At 41.1% G+C, this 18060-nt stretch overlaps 1 protein-coding gene across 1 annotated transcript in view; it reads right to left on the bottom strand.

Moving 5' to 3' along the window:
- The window catches only part of ZNF704 (zinc finger protein 704), a 105291-nt gene that overhangs the window by 12679 nt on the left and 74552 nt on the right, over window positions 1-18060 (bottom strand). Inside the window, exons 4-7 of the mRNA XM_075583044.1 lie at window positions 16808-17040; window positions 10162-10262; window positions 8003-8267; window positions 6958-7062 (exon numbers count right to left, since the gene is read on the bottom strand). Of these exons, the coding sequence (XP_075439159.1) occupies window positions 6958-7062; window positions 8003-8267; window positions 10162-10262; window positions 16808-17040 (704 nt within the window). The remainder of the gene's footprint in view (window positions 1-6957; window positions 7063-8002; window positions 8268-10161; window positions 10263-16807; window positions 17041-18060) is intronic.

Here is an 18060-nt window from a genome sequence, read left to right as displayed (position 1 = left end):
TACGACAACACAGGACGTGACGAAGGCACCAGTGACGTATGCGGAAGGGCTCCTCCGCTCCAGGAACCACCGGCGTTCTCCATCCACAGCTGTCCTCTCCCACGAACCATATTGTATCACAAAATGTGAGTGTATTACACATATAATTGTTGATTGCTGCCAATACAATTTCAGACTGTACTACTCCATCGTGTGTTCTCTCTCTATCACTCCACATACCCCTGGGAGAATTATTGAACCACTCCATTACAAGCTTCCGTTATCTACTTACCACTCTGAGGGATTTCCATCAAAGGGCTCCCATCAGAGAGAGAAGGGTCTCTGATACGCTTATATTTGATAGTGCAATCTGTGAGTACCACCACTACAGAGAACATTTTATTTATATTATTATTCCAATACCATCTGCACTATTGTATTCATTTTTCTTTTTCATAATCCTGAGTCACCCAGCGCTCCGCTCCAATTTGAAAATCTGCACAAGAACCATCTGGACATGAACAGTCCGTCCTAAGGGTGTAGAGCTGCTTTTTTATTTATTGTATTGCACTTTATTATTTATATAATTTTTTACACATTGGTGAAGGTCACTAAACACAATTTGTGCATTGATTATCAATTGAATCACACTGTCACGTATATCGTATAATTATTTAATTATTTAATATTCACTTATTTTTTGAGAAGCGCCCGGTTTTTATCTTTTGTTTTTGCGTTCCATACTAAAACTGGCAGTAAGCCCTTGGGGGAGCCCACCAGCTACGTGCATATTTAGCCCCCCAGTCAACTTATGGCAATGGATTCCCTTTTAAACCCCCTTTTTTGTGTTGTTACAGGGACCGTTCAGAAGGCCAAGAAACACAGCCTAAAAATAGTTGGGGCGCACCCAGATTCCCCTCCAGGGTCCTGTTCCGCCCAAGCCATTTCACATCCACCATAACAATCCAAATATTTATATATCTCAAAGCAATAACTGTACATCATATAATCGGCAAATACACAAACATCAACATAATCATTCTGCCACCCCAAAAAATAAAAAGGAGGGGGAGTAGCAAAGAACAATAACAGATATAACTGCCACCAGTTGCAGGTGAGTGATTAGACCCCGAATAGTAATTCATTTTACTAACATACTAAAGGAGTGATTTTCTTCTTGCATCTTCCCAGTATGAGTACATCTAAACCCTGGATAACGGATATGCATAACTGTACCAAACTGTGCCCTCCTACGCAGAGTGTACATTACTTGGGTTTGGCAACTCATGGAATCTGTGCAGAAGATGATCATCCGCCGTCAAACCAGCATTAACAGTGGTGCCTCCAGCACCTCAAGGCTGGTAAGGATTGAACCGCCAAAGGTGAATGCCCCTAGAGGAGCTCAACACAAATAGAACTGGGCCTTTTATGAGGACCTCTACAAGAGCGTAACATTTTTCTCAACATCCTTCAAGTCGCAGTGGTGTGGAAATACCTTGAATTTTGCTCCATTGTGGTTTGTATAGCATTCACAGGTCTGTAGGGACTGATTGGCTTGCGTTGTTTTCCCTTTGAGTGCAATGGCACGGTCGGCCGAGCGTTGTCCCCACCCGGGCTTCTAGGTTCAAGGCCTAGTTCCTTCAGGAAGCCGTCTTATTCCTCTGGAAACCACAGGGAGACTTGTCGGTCAATTCTATCCACCCCAGCCTGAACAGGAAGCCCCACCTATATCTAAGGCCTCTTTCCCACAGAAACGTGGTTATAAGGCGTAATTCTCTCCTCTTGGCGATGGAACTTTGGAAGAGGTTGCTAAACACTTGCAGGTTCAAATTCTCAAAGATTATTACATATTTTCTCCTACAGGCAGCCAAGATCTTCTACTTAGTTGATGTCACAGTTGTGCTCGCCACAAACCTGGGTCGGACCGCGTGGCTGAGGTGGGGTTGTAAAAGCACCGACCTTAGACCGCACAGGCTGATCCGGATTGCGCAGTTCGTAGTCGTACGTAGCAGGGTCGGGACTGGAGAAGGTAACATCATCAGTGGACAAGCCATGGTCAGGACTGGAGAGATCAGGGTAAACGTTATTCAAAGCACACACACGTAATCACAGAAATTACACAAAGCCCCCAATATTTGCACTCTAGGTAGGTGACACTATAAATGAAAGTGTCGTATTACTGAGGCCCAAAGAATAGCCTATTCCCCTAAATGGGGTCAGCCGCCCCCATTTAGGGGAATAGGCTATTCTTTGGGCCTCAGTATTACGTCACTTTCATTTATAGTGTCACCTACCCAGAGTGCAAATACTGGGGGCTTTGTGTAATTTCTGTGATTACATGTGTGTGTGCTATGCCTTTGCTTCTCCTATGCACCAGGTAGTTACTGTCTGTGTTGTATTTGTTTGTACGGTGAGCGACATGTTTTCCTTGTGTATCTAAACGTTATTCAAGCAGGAGTTCGGCAACAGGTAATCAGAAGTTCCCCGCTTCAGCTTAGGAGCGTGAGCGTGGGCGTGGGTTCTGCACGTGCGGTGACCATGGCCCATGGTACTGGTCTCAGGAAGGGATAGGCAGACCGGAGTGGGCACACCGCCAGGCAGCACTGGTAAACCAGTGCTTCAGCGCAAGAGTCCAGAGCGGGCCTGTGCAAGGAGAGAGAGAGAGAGCTACAGACCTCAGGACTCTTAGACTGGCCTCTGCTAAGGGTAGGGCAGCAGACCACAGGAAACAGGGAGCTGAAGTATACACAGGAGGTGCTCCGCTTCAGCACAGGAACCATGGAATTATGGAGAATGAGCAGCAGGCCCCAGGAACCAGTAGATAGGCTCTGCTGAGAAAGGACAGCAAGCCTCAGGAAACAGGGAGCTGAAGTCAACACTGGAGAGACCTCCGCTTCAGCACAGGAACCAGTACACGGCCTCTGCAATGGAGAATGAGCAGCAGGTCCCAGGTACCAGTAGATAGGCTCTGTTGTGGAAGGATAGCAGGCCTTAGGAAACAGGGAGCTGAAGTCAACACTGGAGAAACCTCCGCTTCAGCACAGGAGACAGGAACAGGCCTCTGCGTGATACTAGCAGCAAGCCTCAGGAAAGCAGGGAGCTGAAGTCAACATGGAGAGTACTCCGCTTCAGCACAGGAGACAGGAACAGGCCGCTGCGTGAGACTAGCAGCCGGCCTCAGGAAAGCAGGGAGCTGAAGTTAACATGGAGAGTACTCCGCTTCAGCACAGGAAACAGGAACAGACCTCTGCGTGAACTAGGGAATAGAACTTGAGAGAGATTAGTACACAACAGAGCCAAGCCTTAGGGTTTGTGGCAGAACACTTGTGACAACCAGGAAGGGTTATGCTCGGCAGGGAAGCATTGTGGGAAAGGTGTCTTTAAAGGTCAGTGCACCAATAGCAGAAGGGGCGTGTGACAGCATTGCATTAATGAGTGAATCCAGGGTGGAGCTGCAGTAAATATCAGGAGCAGTGTTCCAGGGCTGCACAGGTCTGTAAGGCAAGGCAAACAGTAAACTAAGGTGCGGATCCGTTACAGTTGAGAAATAATGCATCCTGAGAATTATGTCCCTGGATCTCCTCAAACCTGGGGCCCAATGCCCTATGGGCTCTATCCATTATTAAGGATGGATCTTGAGGTACCCCTGTATGGACTCTAGAGCAACTGACTAAGGAACATTTTTGATTGGGAGATTATGCCTCCTCTACCTGTTCGTCAGGTCTCCTATATTATCCTTCAACAACCTCATCTCCCCATTCAGCCTTTTCATTTTTTTTTGCTTCAAGACTGAGATCCTCCCAGCCAATGCAACCATTTCTACTTTCCATTCTGCTACTGCAGTCTGGAGATCAGTTTGAAAGGATTCCTTAATATATGTAGAGATCACTAGCAGATCTTTTAGAGTGATGGCTCTTGTCTCTCTCCTTTCCATCTCCCGATCTGGCTACCCACGTGACCCGCGAAGGGGAAGTACCACCCTCTTCTGTTCCAGACTCAGAGATAAGGAGCACACTCTTGCGTGGAGGCTCTTTTGCTTTTAGCCGGCAGCTTCGGGAGTTCCCCGGCCTGGGGAGGTAAGTTGACTTTAATTTTGGTACGGTTCGGGCGGGTTATCTATTAAGAGATCCCCGGAGCTACACTAGCAGACATCCTCTCCCATCGGCATCACATGCACGGCCCCCCCTCCCCCAAGTGCTTTCTTTATGCTTATCCCACCCTGTCTTTATCAGAGAGTCAATAACATAAGGGGAGGGGTGTAGAGGGGGCTCGGTCTGTACAAGCACTTGCAACATCACACAAAAGGGAGTAGCCAGAGTAAATCAACCCACTCCTAATAGGTGTTAGATTTGGGTAAAAAAAGGTATCAATTGTCCATATGAGACCCATTAAACGTGTCACTGAGTTAGTTCACTCTGGTAATAGGAGGGATTGCTCTTTGAAGAGTTCTGCCTTTGGTTTGTCTTACTACGTGCTAAAGAGACTGCTCAGCTCACAAAATATGTTTCTAAACAGTTTAATAAAGTAATTGGCTTCCTTAACAAAGGCAATTAAGCTTAAAGGGGCAGTCCCTCCTTGGACCAAAGGGACCTAATGCAGGGGCATGTCTGGTAGATTTAATGCAAATGATTAACGCTGATTAATATTCAGACTGTGAATATTTTTTTTTTTTACTTTTAACGTCTCCATTGCAACAAAGGCCTCGGAGTGTTTTTACCATTGCTACAGTGTCTAATCTCGTTTGTTATAGGACTGTTTGTATTTGTTGATCTAGACTTACTTTCTTTTATTGTTTTGTTTAAACTAATTCTACTGCCATCTTTAGCCAAAGAGATGAAAATAGAACAATAGAAATATATACATTTTTACCCATGAAATAAATGAGTGAAAACTTAACTTTAAGGGTGATGGAATCTTTCTGTGGAAATCGATTACATTGAAAAGTTACTTAAAAAGTTTTCTTTTGCATCCTGTGCAAGGCTACTCTTTTATAGCAAACGTGTGTACAGTATATTTAGTTCCTTTGGAAATTGATTAAAGCTTGTCATGTGAAGGGATGCATGTCAATTATTTGCTCTAAACATAGGCTAGAAAAATAAACTTTACATGTGAACAAAGGTGACACACTGCACTGTGTGCTCATTTGCATGTCATTTCCCAGAATCCCTGGCTGCAAGGGAAGCAATGTATGAGTAGAGATTATGGCGAAAGTCAGGGTTGTAGACCTGTCTTAGATGTGAATGTGCTAACAAGTGGTAGTTTTATTTGCTGTACATGTGTAAGGTGTTACTTAACACGCAGTAATGTCACAAAAGAGAATAACAAGAGGAAAGCAAACCTCTACAGTTCAGGTTACCATTTTTTCATATGAATGTTATAAATATGCATAAATAGCAATGGTTGTCTGATATTTGTTTTAAAATGCACCAAACACCACAATGGTTAATCTTTCATCGGCAACCTGATAAGGGGTTTGTACAAATCGCATTAATTTATCATTAGGACAGAGGAAAAAGGGGAAAATAATAACTAATCTTCCTCAGAACCCTTGCTGTAAAGTAAAATTTAATTGTATTTTTTCAAATATATACAATTTTTTTTTTTTTTTTTTAAACATCAATCAAGTTTGCAATTTTGTTGGCAAGCTTATTAAAAGAATTCCATCCCTTAATCTGGTCTTTATATTCAGTATTGATTCCTTAACCAGTAGCCGCACTCATGCCGAGATAAGATGGCTGCACTTGCTTACTTTGCAAACTAAAAGATTATTGTTATTAAATTGAAAATGATTTTTTTCCATCTAAAGTACAAATACTAACATAATCTTTTGTAGTTGATAAATATATTCGGCCTTGTTGTTTCCGAAATATTTTTTTCCTAAATATATTCTTCGGTTTACTCTGTAGAGTACAATGTTTATGTGCTATTGTATTTTTTCTTATATTTTGATTTATTGATATTTAGTACTTCTACTTTCATTTTTTATAACAAAATCTATTAACCCTTTATTTTTTAAGTAAACAAATGTCTCTTATTTCAGAGCAAATGTTGGAAAATATGTTTGCTTGTAAAGTCTGTAGTTTTAACATTTCACTACTATAGTTTTTCTTATATAACAATCACAGTACATTCACCATCCAGTGTCAATGAAGTCTATAGAAAAGAAGTGCAAAAAACTATCTCCAATGTGTAAACCATCTTTAATGTACAGAAAATGGAAACTGTGTGGTAATGCGCTCACAAGTGCACTCCAGTCCAAGTGGGATTTTGAGACCCCCTGCATTCCCCAGTGGCTGGCTGCTGTGTGCCTTGCTATATGCTCTCTCAGTGTCTGCTCAGTCGATGGTGCGGCATGGCGTAACATCCTGGTGATGTAACCAGAGAATTCGGCTGGACAGACGAATGGTAGAGTGGTACTGCTCTATGTGTTTCGTGGGACCTGGCTTGCTTGGACCAGACTCAGCTAGGACCACTAGAGCTATATCTGCCAGATTCCTGAGGTGACATCACAGCCTGCACTGCTGTGCTGAGACTTTGAGTAGATGCCAGGAGATGAGGGCCAGATACACTGCAGCCACCTAGTGAAGGGTGCAGGGGAGTCATTAAATCTCACTTGAACTGGAGGAGCTGTCAAACTTAATCAAATAAAATAGGATGCAGAACCCAGCATGGGCACTTAGTGATTCATCCCCAATAAGACCCTGCCACAAAGACCTTACACTTTTATTTTTGGTGCCTGACGCACAGGGATATAAATCATCTTGTCCACAAGACATACAATACAATACACAAGGAGAGCTGACCCTGGATTTGTACCAGTTTCACCCAGTTCAGAGGCAGTGACACCACTGCCTTTGGCGATTCCTTATAATAGATAATGCAACACGGCTGTAGACTTTTTTTAACCAAACATTTTATCTGCAGCTTCGATACATGAACTACATTTAGTGCTCAGATGTTAGATTTATTCTTACTTACCGAGGTGCCAGTGAAGGTAACAGGAGGAGACTGCCAGGATTGATTAAAGTGGTTACTATTTGGGTTACACTTTTTTGAGCCTGGAATATTTACAGGTGGGGTGGCCTGTAAAACAAAAAAAAAACAAAACAAAGAAACAGCAAAAAAAATACATTTAATATTACGTTTTTCATATGAACATGAAATATTACAACACATTATAAAGTATTATAACTAACACGGCGATGTAAGCCCCTAGTCTGTACTGATCACCATAAAGACCACAGCCAAACCAACCACTAATGGTTGCCAGTTGACATAATGGGGGATATGTATCAAAAGGACTCAATATGCTACATGGTGCGCAGCAGCAAAGTTACTTCGAGTCAATATTCACTGGATGCAAATGTATGAAACCTGTTACTTAAGTATCTGACATCTGTACGTATATCTTTATTTGAATGTAACCCCCTTTCCCTATGCCTAAGGAAACCGCGGACGTTTACGCGTGCTGCTGTCCCTGTGAGGCTCACAGGAGGCCAAAGCTTCCGCTCCTGGGGAGCCTTGGGATGCTATCTCTCGCGGTGCAGCGCCTCCACATAAGAGGATCCCAGCGTAGGCGGGATTGACTGTGAGATTTGGCAGCCACATTGCTTCCCCAGGATGGAACACCGGCATGCCGTTAATCATCTTGGGAAATGCGGGGGTCCCTCGCGGCAAAAATAGCATGGTTCAGCACCGAAGAACTCCCTGTATTACATTATGTTAAAAGAGAAAGAAAAATGGCACCATTAACAGGCACAAACGTTCATACATCTCAGTATACATTGACAGCCCGCAGTAATTTGAAGTTAGTTAAACAACCTGCCCACAGTGTGTGTATTCAACAAGTTCTGTGAAATTACCATAGACCTCCATATGGCTGACCCTACACCTGGCCACAAAGTACAAAAAGTACTGCAAAGTAACAGGAAAGCCAGCTTGTTTCATTGTTGTTTCAGATTACAATGGATTGTATGTAACATGTATCACAGCTGCCAGGTTCTATAACACGCAATCAGTTTACCTGGTAAGCATGTTCAGAGTGCACGAGGTAGAAGGTGCTAGGAGCTGAACGGCTCAGAGGTGTGTTCAGTTTAGTCTCTGTTGTGGCACAAAGAGTTTCACTGCACCTGGTATCTGGGAAGGATAATGTAGAGGGAGGTGATGCTAAAGATGGAGATACAGGTGAGGGGTGGCTTGGCCCCTCAGTAACAGAGTCAGTGTTAAGCCTGATCTCTGTGTAGTAAAAGTCCTCTTCTCCTTCATTGTCGTCGGATTCCCCAATACGTCTAGAAAGAGAAGCATAAGAAGAACATCTCAAAACTATGTCACTCTGTGAACCCCTAGGTTGCCAGATGAGCCAGCAACGCACTCATAGCAAGGGGTTAATTATGAATGTTTTTTACTTTTGTATTTATTGTCAGTATAACAAATTAGTATCTATAATTTCCCTACCAAGGGTGCAACTATCTAATTAACTTTTGTTTGTGTTCCAGTGCAATGTTTTTGATGACATCGTTATGGTGGTTGCATTGATTCCTTTTTTCCTTTTGCCAATGGTCAACACAAAATGATGCTGTACAATAATACCCCCAATGTATAAGAGTATAAATGTGTGGTCCAAGATCTATGTACTATTTTCTTTAAATGTAGATCCATGTGGAACATTGCACATCTCTGTTTTAATAACTGCTCATGAAAAATGCATTATTCATGTCTTAATATTTTTTTTATTGAGGCCTGATTGGCTTTACTTGTAGCCGAGCAAATACTAAACTTTAATTATTGAGCTCTTGGAAAGGTCTACATTACAAGCTAACATTTCAACATCCATTGGTTGTTTGGGAGAACATGTTGTATGCAATCCCTCATAAAAATGACTCACCTGTAACATAAGGCAACATTGAGTATGATTGCACACATCTACGCTAAAGCTTCTACCCAGAAACCCGAGATCCAAAAATAATTATTGGTGCTCTCTAATAATAGGTTGGAATCATCTAATAACATTTTAGTACCCTCTGGCAGCCCTAATTTAATCCAACTTCCTCTAAACTTCTAACTCCCCTGTTCAGTATAATGAGAAGTGGGTTATTGCATAGTTACTTATGTTTCGGAATGGAAATTAATCATATGTGCATTACCATGTTTCTAAACAATATTGAGTAGGTGTCAAGGGACACTCCCTACTATATTTTACTGAGGTTTAGATGAGGAGTGGACAAGATTTATGCAAAACTAAACATTAAAGATATGCTGATGATCTGCAGACTTTGGCTACTTTTCATAAGGAGAAGATTTGTGTACCATAAATAGATTGGACAGATTTAGTATCTTTATACAATTTATTCCCTGGAGATGTAGACATTTTCACTTTCCCACAAGCAATGAACTTTAAACTCCTGCAGGAAAGGAATTAGCTGTCAAACTAAAACATTGATTAAAATCCGAGGCCTTCAGAGCTGGAAATAAGGGAAAAAATTGACCTATTCTACAAGTTCTGAAGCAGCAACTGCCCATTGTTGTCCCGAAAACTCCAGTCGACTTTGGAGTTTATAGAATAAGCCCTTAAATCATTGGAACATGACCTATCATATACTTATGATATATATACTTATTCTATGTACACTGAAGGGACCGATCGGTCTGTTTCTGGCCGATAATCCCATAGACTTCAATTGGGATTTTTGTCCAAAAAACGGCTCGCACAGCCATTTAGATATATATACAGAATTACTCCCTTAGGCTGCCGGTGACAGCGACGCGACGTTGTGTAAAATCAAATGCATTGCCGCCATCGCGTGCGCTTATTGTAAGCGCGACGGAGCGACGGCTTGGTTGTGATCGCTGAAAGTCATCTCAATTTGATTTTTCCAGCGACCGCAGCCTGACGTCATAGTCGCTGTCACTATAAGCGTAGCCTTAATGTTTAATGGTATGGTAGCACAACACCTTCTCATACAGCTACTGTATGGTAATGCTCACTAACAACTTAAATCCTAAGTGTGTATTGCCATGTAATTGAAATTGTAGTCCCATGTGGATCACCCCTGTTCATGTTTAGTTTCCTACATTTGAGATGGTCACAAGCAGTGCTGCTTATTGACCTTTAGTCTAAAAGGGTGGTATGGCTACTAGCCCTGCAACTTTAAACTGTACAAGGATGGCAGAAACGTAGTTTACCCCAGATGAAGGGTTCTTATGTGCTTCTGGATTCCTGCAGCTGTACTCAGAACCTTCCCACATTTCTTCCAAAGACATTTGAACATAACCTTCATGGAGTTCTACAAGGAAATCATCAATGTTATATTGCAATTTCAAATATAGAAAAATGATGACACAATATGAGGATCACTTACTGTACCCATATCAATGTATAAGGGGCAAACAAATAAAACATAAACACAATTGTTTTAATTGGGATTGTTTTATACATTTAGTGCAGCAAAACATACATTTAGTGCACCAAAGAAATGTTGTATTTTGAGCTTCCAGCAGTTTATGTCTGTCTTCTCTGTAAAATAGTGAAGCAAGCTATTGTACATGTTCCTCCGCTACAAACTTTATGGCTACTAAACTGCATTATATAATTCACATCTCTTCTGGTGTAGACAGGCAATTAGATGCTACTCACTGATAAACTACAATGAAAACAAAATTGTTGAAGTTTGCCTGACCAATACCTGTTATGTTTACAATTGTTAACTTATTCCCAATAATTTGGCCCCATATTTAAGATCTCCAATCTATTGATAGATATTGTTTTCAAATTACAGGTAGTCCTCGCTATCCAACGTTTCACTTTCCGAATGGCATATCTAACGCCTTACAATACAACCCTTTGGCCTTTTTTCGACGCCGGAATGCGTTATCCGACGCCTGAATGCGTTAGCCAATGCTCACTGCCACTGATTTACATGGAATTCACTTTACAATGGTTTCACTATCCAACGCTACTCCCAGAACGGATTCTGTTGGATAACAGAGGACTCCCTGTAGTTTCTATGCAGTGAGTTTGAAAATAAAGAAGAGTTTTCAGTTAAGCATATTCTGTAGTAATCTATAAAACTGGGACCTCCTGTGTATCTTCTACAGTGGTTTATTACTAAACAAAAAATAAATTATTTAACCTGTTTAGATCTAGAACAACATCATCCTTTAGACCAGGGTAATGCAGATGATGTGGTCTACTTTGATTTTTCAAAGGTTTTTTGATACAGTGTCATTCAAGAGGTAGTGTACAAAATAAAGGAAATTGGACTCGGTACAAATATTTGCACATGGATGAAAAACTGGTTGAAGGATAAACAACAGAGATTTGTCATAAATGGAACCTTTTCAGGCTGGACTAAAGTCGTGAGTGGACTACCTCAAGGATCGGTACTGGGACCCCTGCTTTTTAACTTATTTATTAATGATCTTGAGGTTGGCATAGAGAGAAAAGTCTCGATCTTTGCTGATGACACTAAATTGTGTAAGGTAGTAGAATCAGAGCAGGATGTAATTTCTCTCCAGAAGGACTTGGGTAGAGATTTAATGCAGATAAATGTAAGGTTATGCATTTGGAAAACAAGAATAAACAGGTGGTTTACAAATTAAATGGGGACAAATTAGGTGAATCCTTGGTGGAGAAGTATTTACGAGTGCTCTTTCTTTTGTCCCGAAGAGGATCAATTGTGGTATCTAACCATTGAGCACTACACTGAGTACATATGTGCTTATGGGAATTACATTTTGGTACTATTAAGATTTTTGTATTGGGATTCATGCTGTGAAATTTCGTTTCCTTACCCTATACTCCCCTATTGTTTCTCTTTTGCATAATGTCATGCAGTAGCTGCAAAGGCAAACAAGATCTTATCTTGCATTAAACGAGGTATGGATAAAAGGGAAGTAAACATAATTATGCCTCTATAAGACATTAGTAAGACCACACATTAAATATAAAGTACAGTTTTGGGCACCACTCCATAAAAATACATTATTTATTTATTTATTTATTTATAAAATATTTTACCAGGAAGTAATACATTGAGAGTTACCTCTCGTTTTCAAGTATGTCCTGGGCACAGAGTAAAACAAATAATACATGGTTACAAATACAGTTACATAAATGAACAAGGTATACATTTATATACAAGACATTGCATGCACAGTTAAAGAAAATATATATTATGAGCGTATGAAACAGTTACAGACCAGATTAAAGTGTGAGACAGCCTTAGATTTGAAAGAACTTAAGCTGGTGGAATTATGGAACTAGAAAAAGTGTAGAGAAGAGCCACCAAATTAATAAAGGGGATAGATAATCTGATTTATGAGGAGAGGCTACACGTAGCTAAATTAGATTTGTTTACATTAGAAAAGAGGTAAGAGGGGATATGATAACTATATACAAATATATTCAGGGACAATACAAGGAGCTTTCAAAGAACTATTCATCCAAAGGGCAGTACAAAGGACACGGGGCCATCCCTTAAGGTTGGAGGAACGGAGATTTCACCAGCAACAAAGGAAAGGGTTTTTTTACAGTAAGGGAAGTTAAAATGTGGAATTAATTACACATGACGATTGTGATTGCAGATACAATCAATATCTTCAAGAAAAAAAGGTCTGACATCTTTTTAGAAAGAAACGGTATACAGGGATATACCAAATAAGTAAATATTGGAAGGATATTGATCCAGGTTGAAATCTGAGTGCAGTTATTTGGAGTCAGGAAGGAATTTATTCCCCCCCACACTCCCCTCCCCCTATGAGATATCATTAGATGATATGTCACTGGAATTTTTAGTTTGTCTACCTCTCAATCCAAATACTGTAATCTGTAAATGTATTCATGCGTGGTGCTAAAGACCATAAACAGAAGAATTGATGTAGTATGAGGATGATTATTCCTGTGTGATGCCTGGAGTATATATCTTGAATAGGGTAGGGTACTGGGTGTGGTATCCCGGTTGGTAAACCAGCATAAGCGGCACTCAATAAATCCATGCTATACTGAATCATGTCCTTGTTTTCCATTGGTTACACATATTCACCAAATCAGGATTTTTGGACTACTAGAAATTTTATACAGCTGCCACGTTTTGGACCTACCCTGACGAAGTCGGAACATTGTCTGACGAAACGCGTAGGGCATATGTCATCACACTAGTACCTATCAGCTGTCTTAGAGGATTCCCTGCCACAGGCACTGAGGGATGGGAGAAGTGAGTGAGCACTGAGGTCTAGCGCTATATTCTATCTCGCCAGCGGAGTTGAAGTGAGGTAACCAGCTATTTGTCTGGGCGGAGTGCCGGAGAATCAGCTTTCATTTCACGAAGTAGTATCAGGTCATTGCGTAGTGAAAGTACGCTGACGGACCGGGGTTTGGCTGTGCAGCTTTCCCCTTCCCCCATCTCCATCGGGGCTATCGTCATGTGTGAGTGAACACACTTTCACCAGTCCCGATCGGCACAATTGTGTTCTCCCTGGATTACAGTTTGGAGGCTCAGGTGACGGATTTTTAATGTTATCACTCACGTCTACGAATTGGTGAGATCAAACTGAGTTTTCTCACATACACTATCTATATACTGGACTAGACCTCACTACCTCTGGACTCTCATTGGTGATTTAGTAATTCATGCATCACCTGTCTATTCTCCCCTAATATAGTTAGTCCCTCCACAATTGTGTGTCCTTGTTTTTTTACCATCCTCCCCAATTGAGTTGCGGCGTTTGATAGGCCTTACTGTTTTGTAATCATTGTTGTTCACATATATATATGTATATGTTTTTATTTCTGTTATCTCAAATTGGTTTATCAATTTAGGGGCATTATTTGTCTTGTTTTTTTAAATTGTTTATATTTATATTTGCTATTGGTCATTTGCGCTCTTTTCTTTTGTTTATATGTCAATATGGATTAGGTTTATCCTTATTAGAGCTGCATTTTTCATTTAGTTAATGCATTGTATTCATTATCTATTTTGCTTACTGCATTCATTATCCACTCTACTGCTTACCACCATTCTAATCTGAGCGCGGTTATACTTCTTTTTGTTTATATACATATACAAAGATAAAAGAAAAAGCTGCGCCTCAGATTATATTCTAATGTAAACTACCTCAATTATACCAGATATAATACTAGCAAATGACAAGTAAAAATCCCTTATTGGAGATGAATCACAGTCATATAAAATAATAATAGCAAAAGGAAAAATTATACCAGTCCCTTTAAAAGTCCCAGATAAAATATAGATATATTAGTGCCCAATTCCGGACATAGGTTGCTTTTCAGACGGGAGAATCAACTCCAGTGAGAATCTAAAACAAAAACAAGAAAAGCGCACGGCCCATAGTGTGAAACTGTAAAACATTTGATATAAAAAAGGGAAAGGGGGGAAAAAAGCTCACTCACAAACATATTAATTATAAGAGCATATCGTGAACAAATAGTCACCGCCTGCTGGAATGTATGCTCCGAATGGAACCTCCACATCAGGGCTCGTAGTGCAAAGAGTACAATCAGCTGCCCGCTCACAGACGTAAATATTGAAGTGCCGAAGACAAAAAGGGGACTCTCCGTCTCCCGAGTCCCGACAGTCTGAGCTCGATCAGCTTCTCCCACCGCCAGCCAGTTGCAGCAGGGACGCAGTCTGGCCAGGTTCCCGTCCCTCAGAGATTACGTAATGACGCTGCCTGTTCCGTCCTAACGCATTTCGTCTCGTAGGCCTTTGAGACATACATTCCAGCAGGCGTTGACTATGTTCACGATATGCTCTTACAATTGATATGTTTGTGAGTGAGCTATTCCCCCCCCCTTTCCCTTTTTTATATTAAATGTTTTACAGTTTCACACTATAGGCTGTGCGCGTTTCTTGTTTTTGTTATACCTGGATGTATGTATGTATGTATGTATGTATGTATGTATGTATGTATGTATGTATATATATATATATATACGCACACATACATATACACATATATATATATACACACACCCAAAAAAGCTGCATGGCCTTTGTGACTTTGCATATACATATTGCATTTCCACTTACCAGAATAAAAATGTGCTTATTTTGTACAGTAAATAAAAATACCACTTGTGCATTTTCATGTCTCAAAAATGTCTGCATAGGCCAGGTCCCCAGTAGTCACGGCGGTGCGCATGACATCGTGCGCGCCGCACACCAGACTCTCACCTCTAGTCAGGCAGGCCCCAGTAGCTCCTTTTGTGTGCACTCCTCTCGCGCTGGTGTGTCTGCCGGCAGGGAAGACAAAAATGTTGTCTTCCCGTGCCGCAACGCGGTCACGTGCTCGGCGGGTAGCCAATGGAAGGGCAGATATGCCCCGGTCTGGCCGTGCCCCCCGTTATGGCCACGCACCACCCTCCTCCCCCCCCACACACATCCCATCGCTCCCCTACAGACCGCAGATCGCGGCTGTAATCTGTGTACGCGCCGCCAGGGCGCCAGGCACGCATGCAGCAGTGAGCACTGGAGCCGTACCCTTAGCAAACAGTGCTTCCATTGCAGCCAGGGATTCTAGGTAATCGTCACGCCACATGACCCCGAGCGTCATTTGACGCCCCATTGCCATAGCGACGCGTCACACCAGCCATCTGAACCTCGGTAAGTACAAGTTGCAGAGGCCTCACGCGGTCCCCCGACATTTAATTTCAATGCCTTGAAGAAGAACGTGGGGCCTCTGCAACCGCCGCGCCCCCTCCCCCCCAGAAAAATCCCACGGCCCCCCTGGGGGGCGCGCCCACCAGTTTGCGCACCCCTGCTGTATATCATAAATGCTCACTCTGATAATTCATGGCATGTCAAGCATTACTGAATGCCTATTATCTATCAGAGGTTATGGGTCACCAGACTGTGGGTCTAGCATCCTTTATTATTTACACTGAGAATTGTGATTACCTCTCCTCAAACTCAATTAGGTTAAGCTTTTGAAACTTGAGGTAACAAGAAGCTTCCTGTTGGAATAACTGTTTTAGACATCAAACACGTATCAATGTAGGGCTATACCCAGTATCCCTATAAAATATTACATTGTGCTGCAGTATACAGGTACATAGAAATTACAAAAGAGAACTAATAATGCATGGATGATTCAAATATAACTGGTCTTGCAAGCAGAATTAAACAAGAATAAGCACAACTTTATTACTTGTGCAAACAAAACGCTGTTTCTTTCTTTTAATGACAAAAACAAGTACATGTATGTATAATGTACTATATATACACTACAATTACTGCCATTTATTTAATTTGGTCTTATGTGTAACTAAATGTTTAAATATATTTATCTCAGAGCACTGCATTTATAATGAGGTTCAATCATTGGAATGCAGTATTACTCTATATTTTTATTTTTAGCATTAGTGGTCTCACCGACATCAGCTGAGTAGCAGTCTTTAAAAAGCGAGTTTCCTATTACAATTAAATGTGTATTTTCATCTCACTGCTGGGGCACTTGAGACTCCACAATCCCCCAAGAGGATTTAATATGTCTTCACCTAAACTGTTTAATTTGCCAAAATGCATTATTTTATTAATAGGATCTCAAAGCCATAAAAAAAACAAAAAAACATTCAAAGTTGTCAGTGTTTTTCTGGTAAACCAAACCCTCTGCAACCTAATGGGAAATGTACTATTGTGCTACAGCCACAAGAGATTCATTTGTGGTCTATTAATGTGCACTAGAAAGCGACAATGTGCAGGAGTCCTCAACAACACTACACAAGTTATACTATCAATCTAATCAGTCCACGTAAGCCATATGTAGCAAAAAATATTAAGGAAAGAAGATAAATGCATAAAGGGAGACACACCTTTCTTTTTCTTGGAACAGGTTCATCAAAAAGAAGGCTGCTTGTCTCTGTGTCATCAATAGCATCATCGGGATGGACCAACGGTCGGAAATGCCTGAAGCTATCAGCAGTTAATGGCGAGGGTGGAGTTGAAGGATTGGAGCAGTCGCTGGGTGTGTTCCAGCTCCAGTAACCACTGCTGCTGGCACTGGAAGGAACAAACCCTACTTCTTTCCAAGACCCGCTCAAACCTTCTGTAAATAAAAACAGAAAGAAAAGCTTTAGGAGAAATACAGAATCTGTTTCTCTTCTAAACAAAGCTTCTGTAGCCACTGTTCGATAATATGGAGGTGATTAGGTAACTCGGGGTTGAGGGCTGATGAGGTCTACTTGACAGACAACCAAGTTAGCTTTATATCCAGTGTTTTTTGTACTCAGGGTGGGGAAATATCTTTTGAACACTGATGTTTCAATTATATCTGAGTATCTAATACACGTTTGTGGAACATTTAATACTCCTTTCCTGCCATTATATCCACCAGGCACTCTATCATCTAATATTCCAAATGAACTAAAAGCCTTCTGCCTCAATGAAGCTCTTTAAGTGTCCCTTCTACGATTGATAGCGCATCCTCTTCTGACTCCCTGCCATAGAGCTTGTACTATCTTCTTCACATTTATATTTTCAATCATCTACAGCTAGCAGCGTCTTGTTAAATGTGCTTATATTGTCATACCATGCGTACTTACAAGTAAAAATGTTCTTGTTTTTTTCTGTCTCTTTCTCAAAATACTTACTGAATGTAAGTTATTTAGGGTAATAAAATGTCCCAATGTTTGCCTGTAGAACATTACCTAGTATTGTCTTAATGTCAATTCCCTTAGATATGTAATACTATATTTCCTTTTGTAAAGCGCGGAGTACAGAATTAGCAATATCTAAAATATATAATAATAATAATAATAATATTAGGTATAGAAGAATCCTCTGGCATCCTGGAAGGGGCACGCAAGAATGAGGTGATGTTTCAGGAGCAAAAGGTTCTCTGGACCCTGTTAAAAAATGTAGGCCAGGGCCTCTCTAAGACTACTACTGTAGCAGGTACAGAGTCCCTCACCGATCCTGGTACTTTTATCCCATACACCTGAAACGGTCTTCTAGTAAGAGGTTCAATAAAATATAGGCCAGGACTTTGTTCAAGTTGCACCCCCAGCACTCTACTTCTCATGACCCAGTAAAGAATGTAGAAAAAGTGATTTTAGTCCGACAGAGC

The sequence above is a fragment of the Ascaphus truei genome, chromosome 2, assembly GCF_040206685.1.
Source record: "Ascaphus truei isolate aAscTru1 chromosome 2, aAscTru1.hap1, whole genome shotgun sequence".
Lineage (NCBI taxonomy): Eukaryota > Metazoa > Chordata > Amphibia > Anura > Ascaphidae > Ascaphus > Ascaphus truei.
This window is presented reverse-complemented; position numbering and strand designations above follow the sequence as displayed.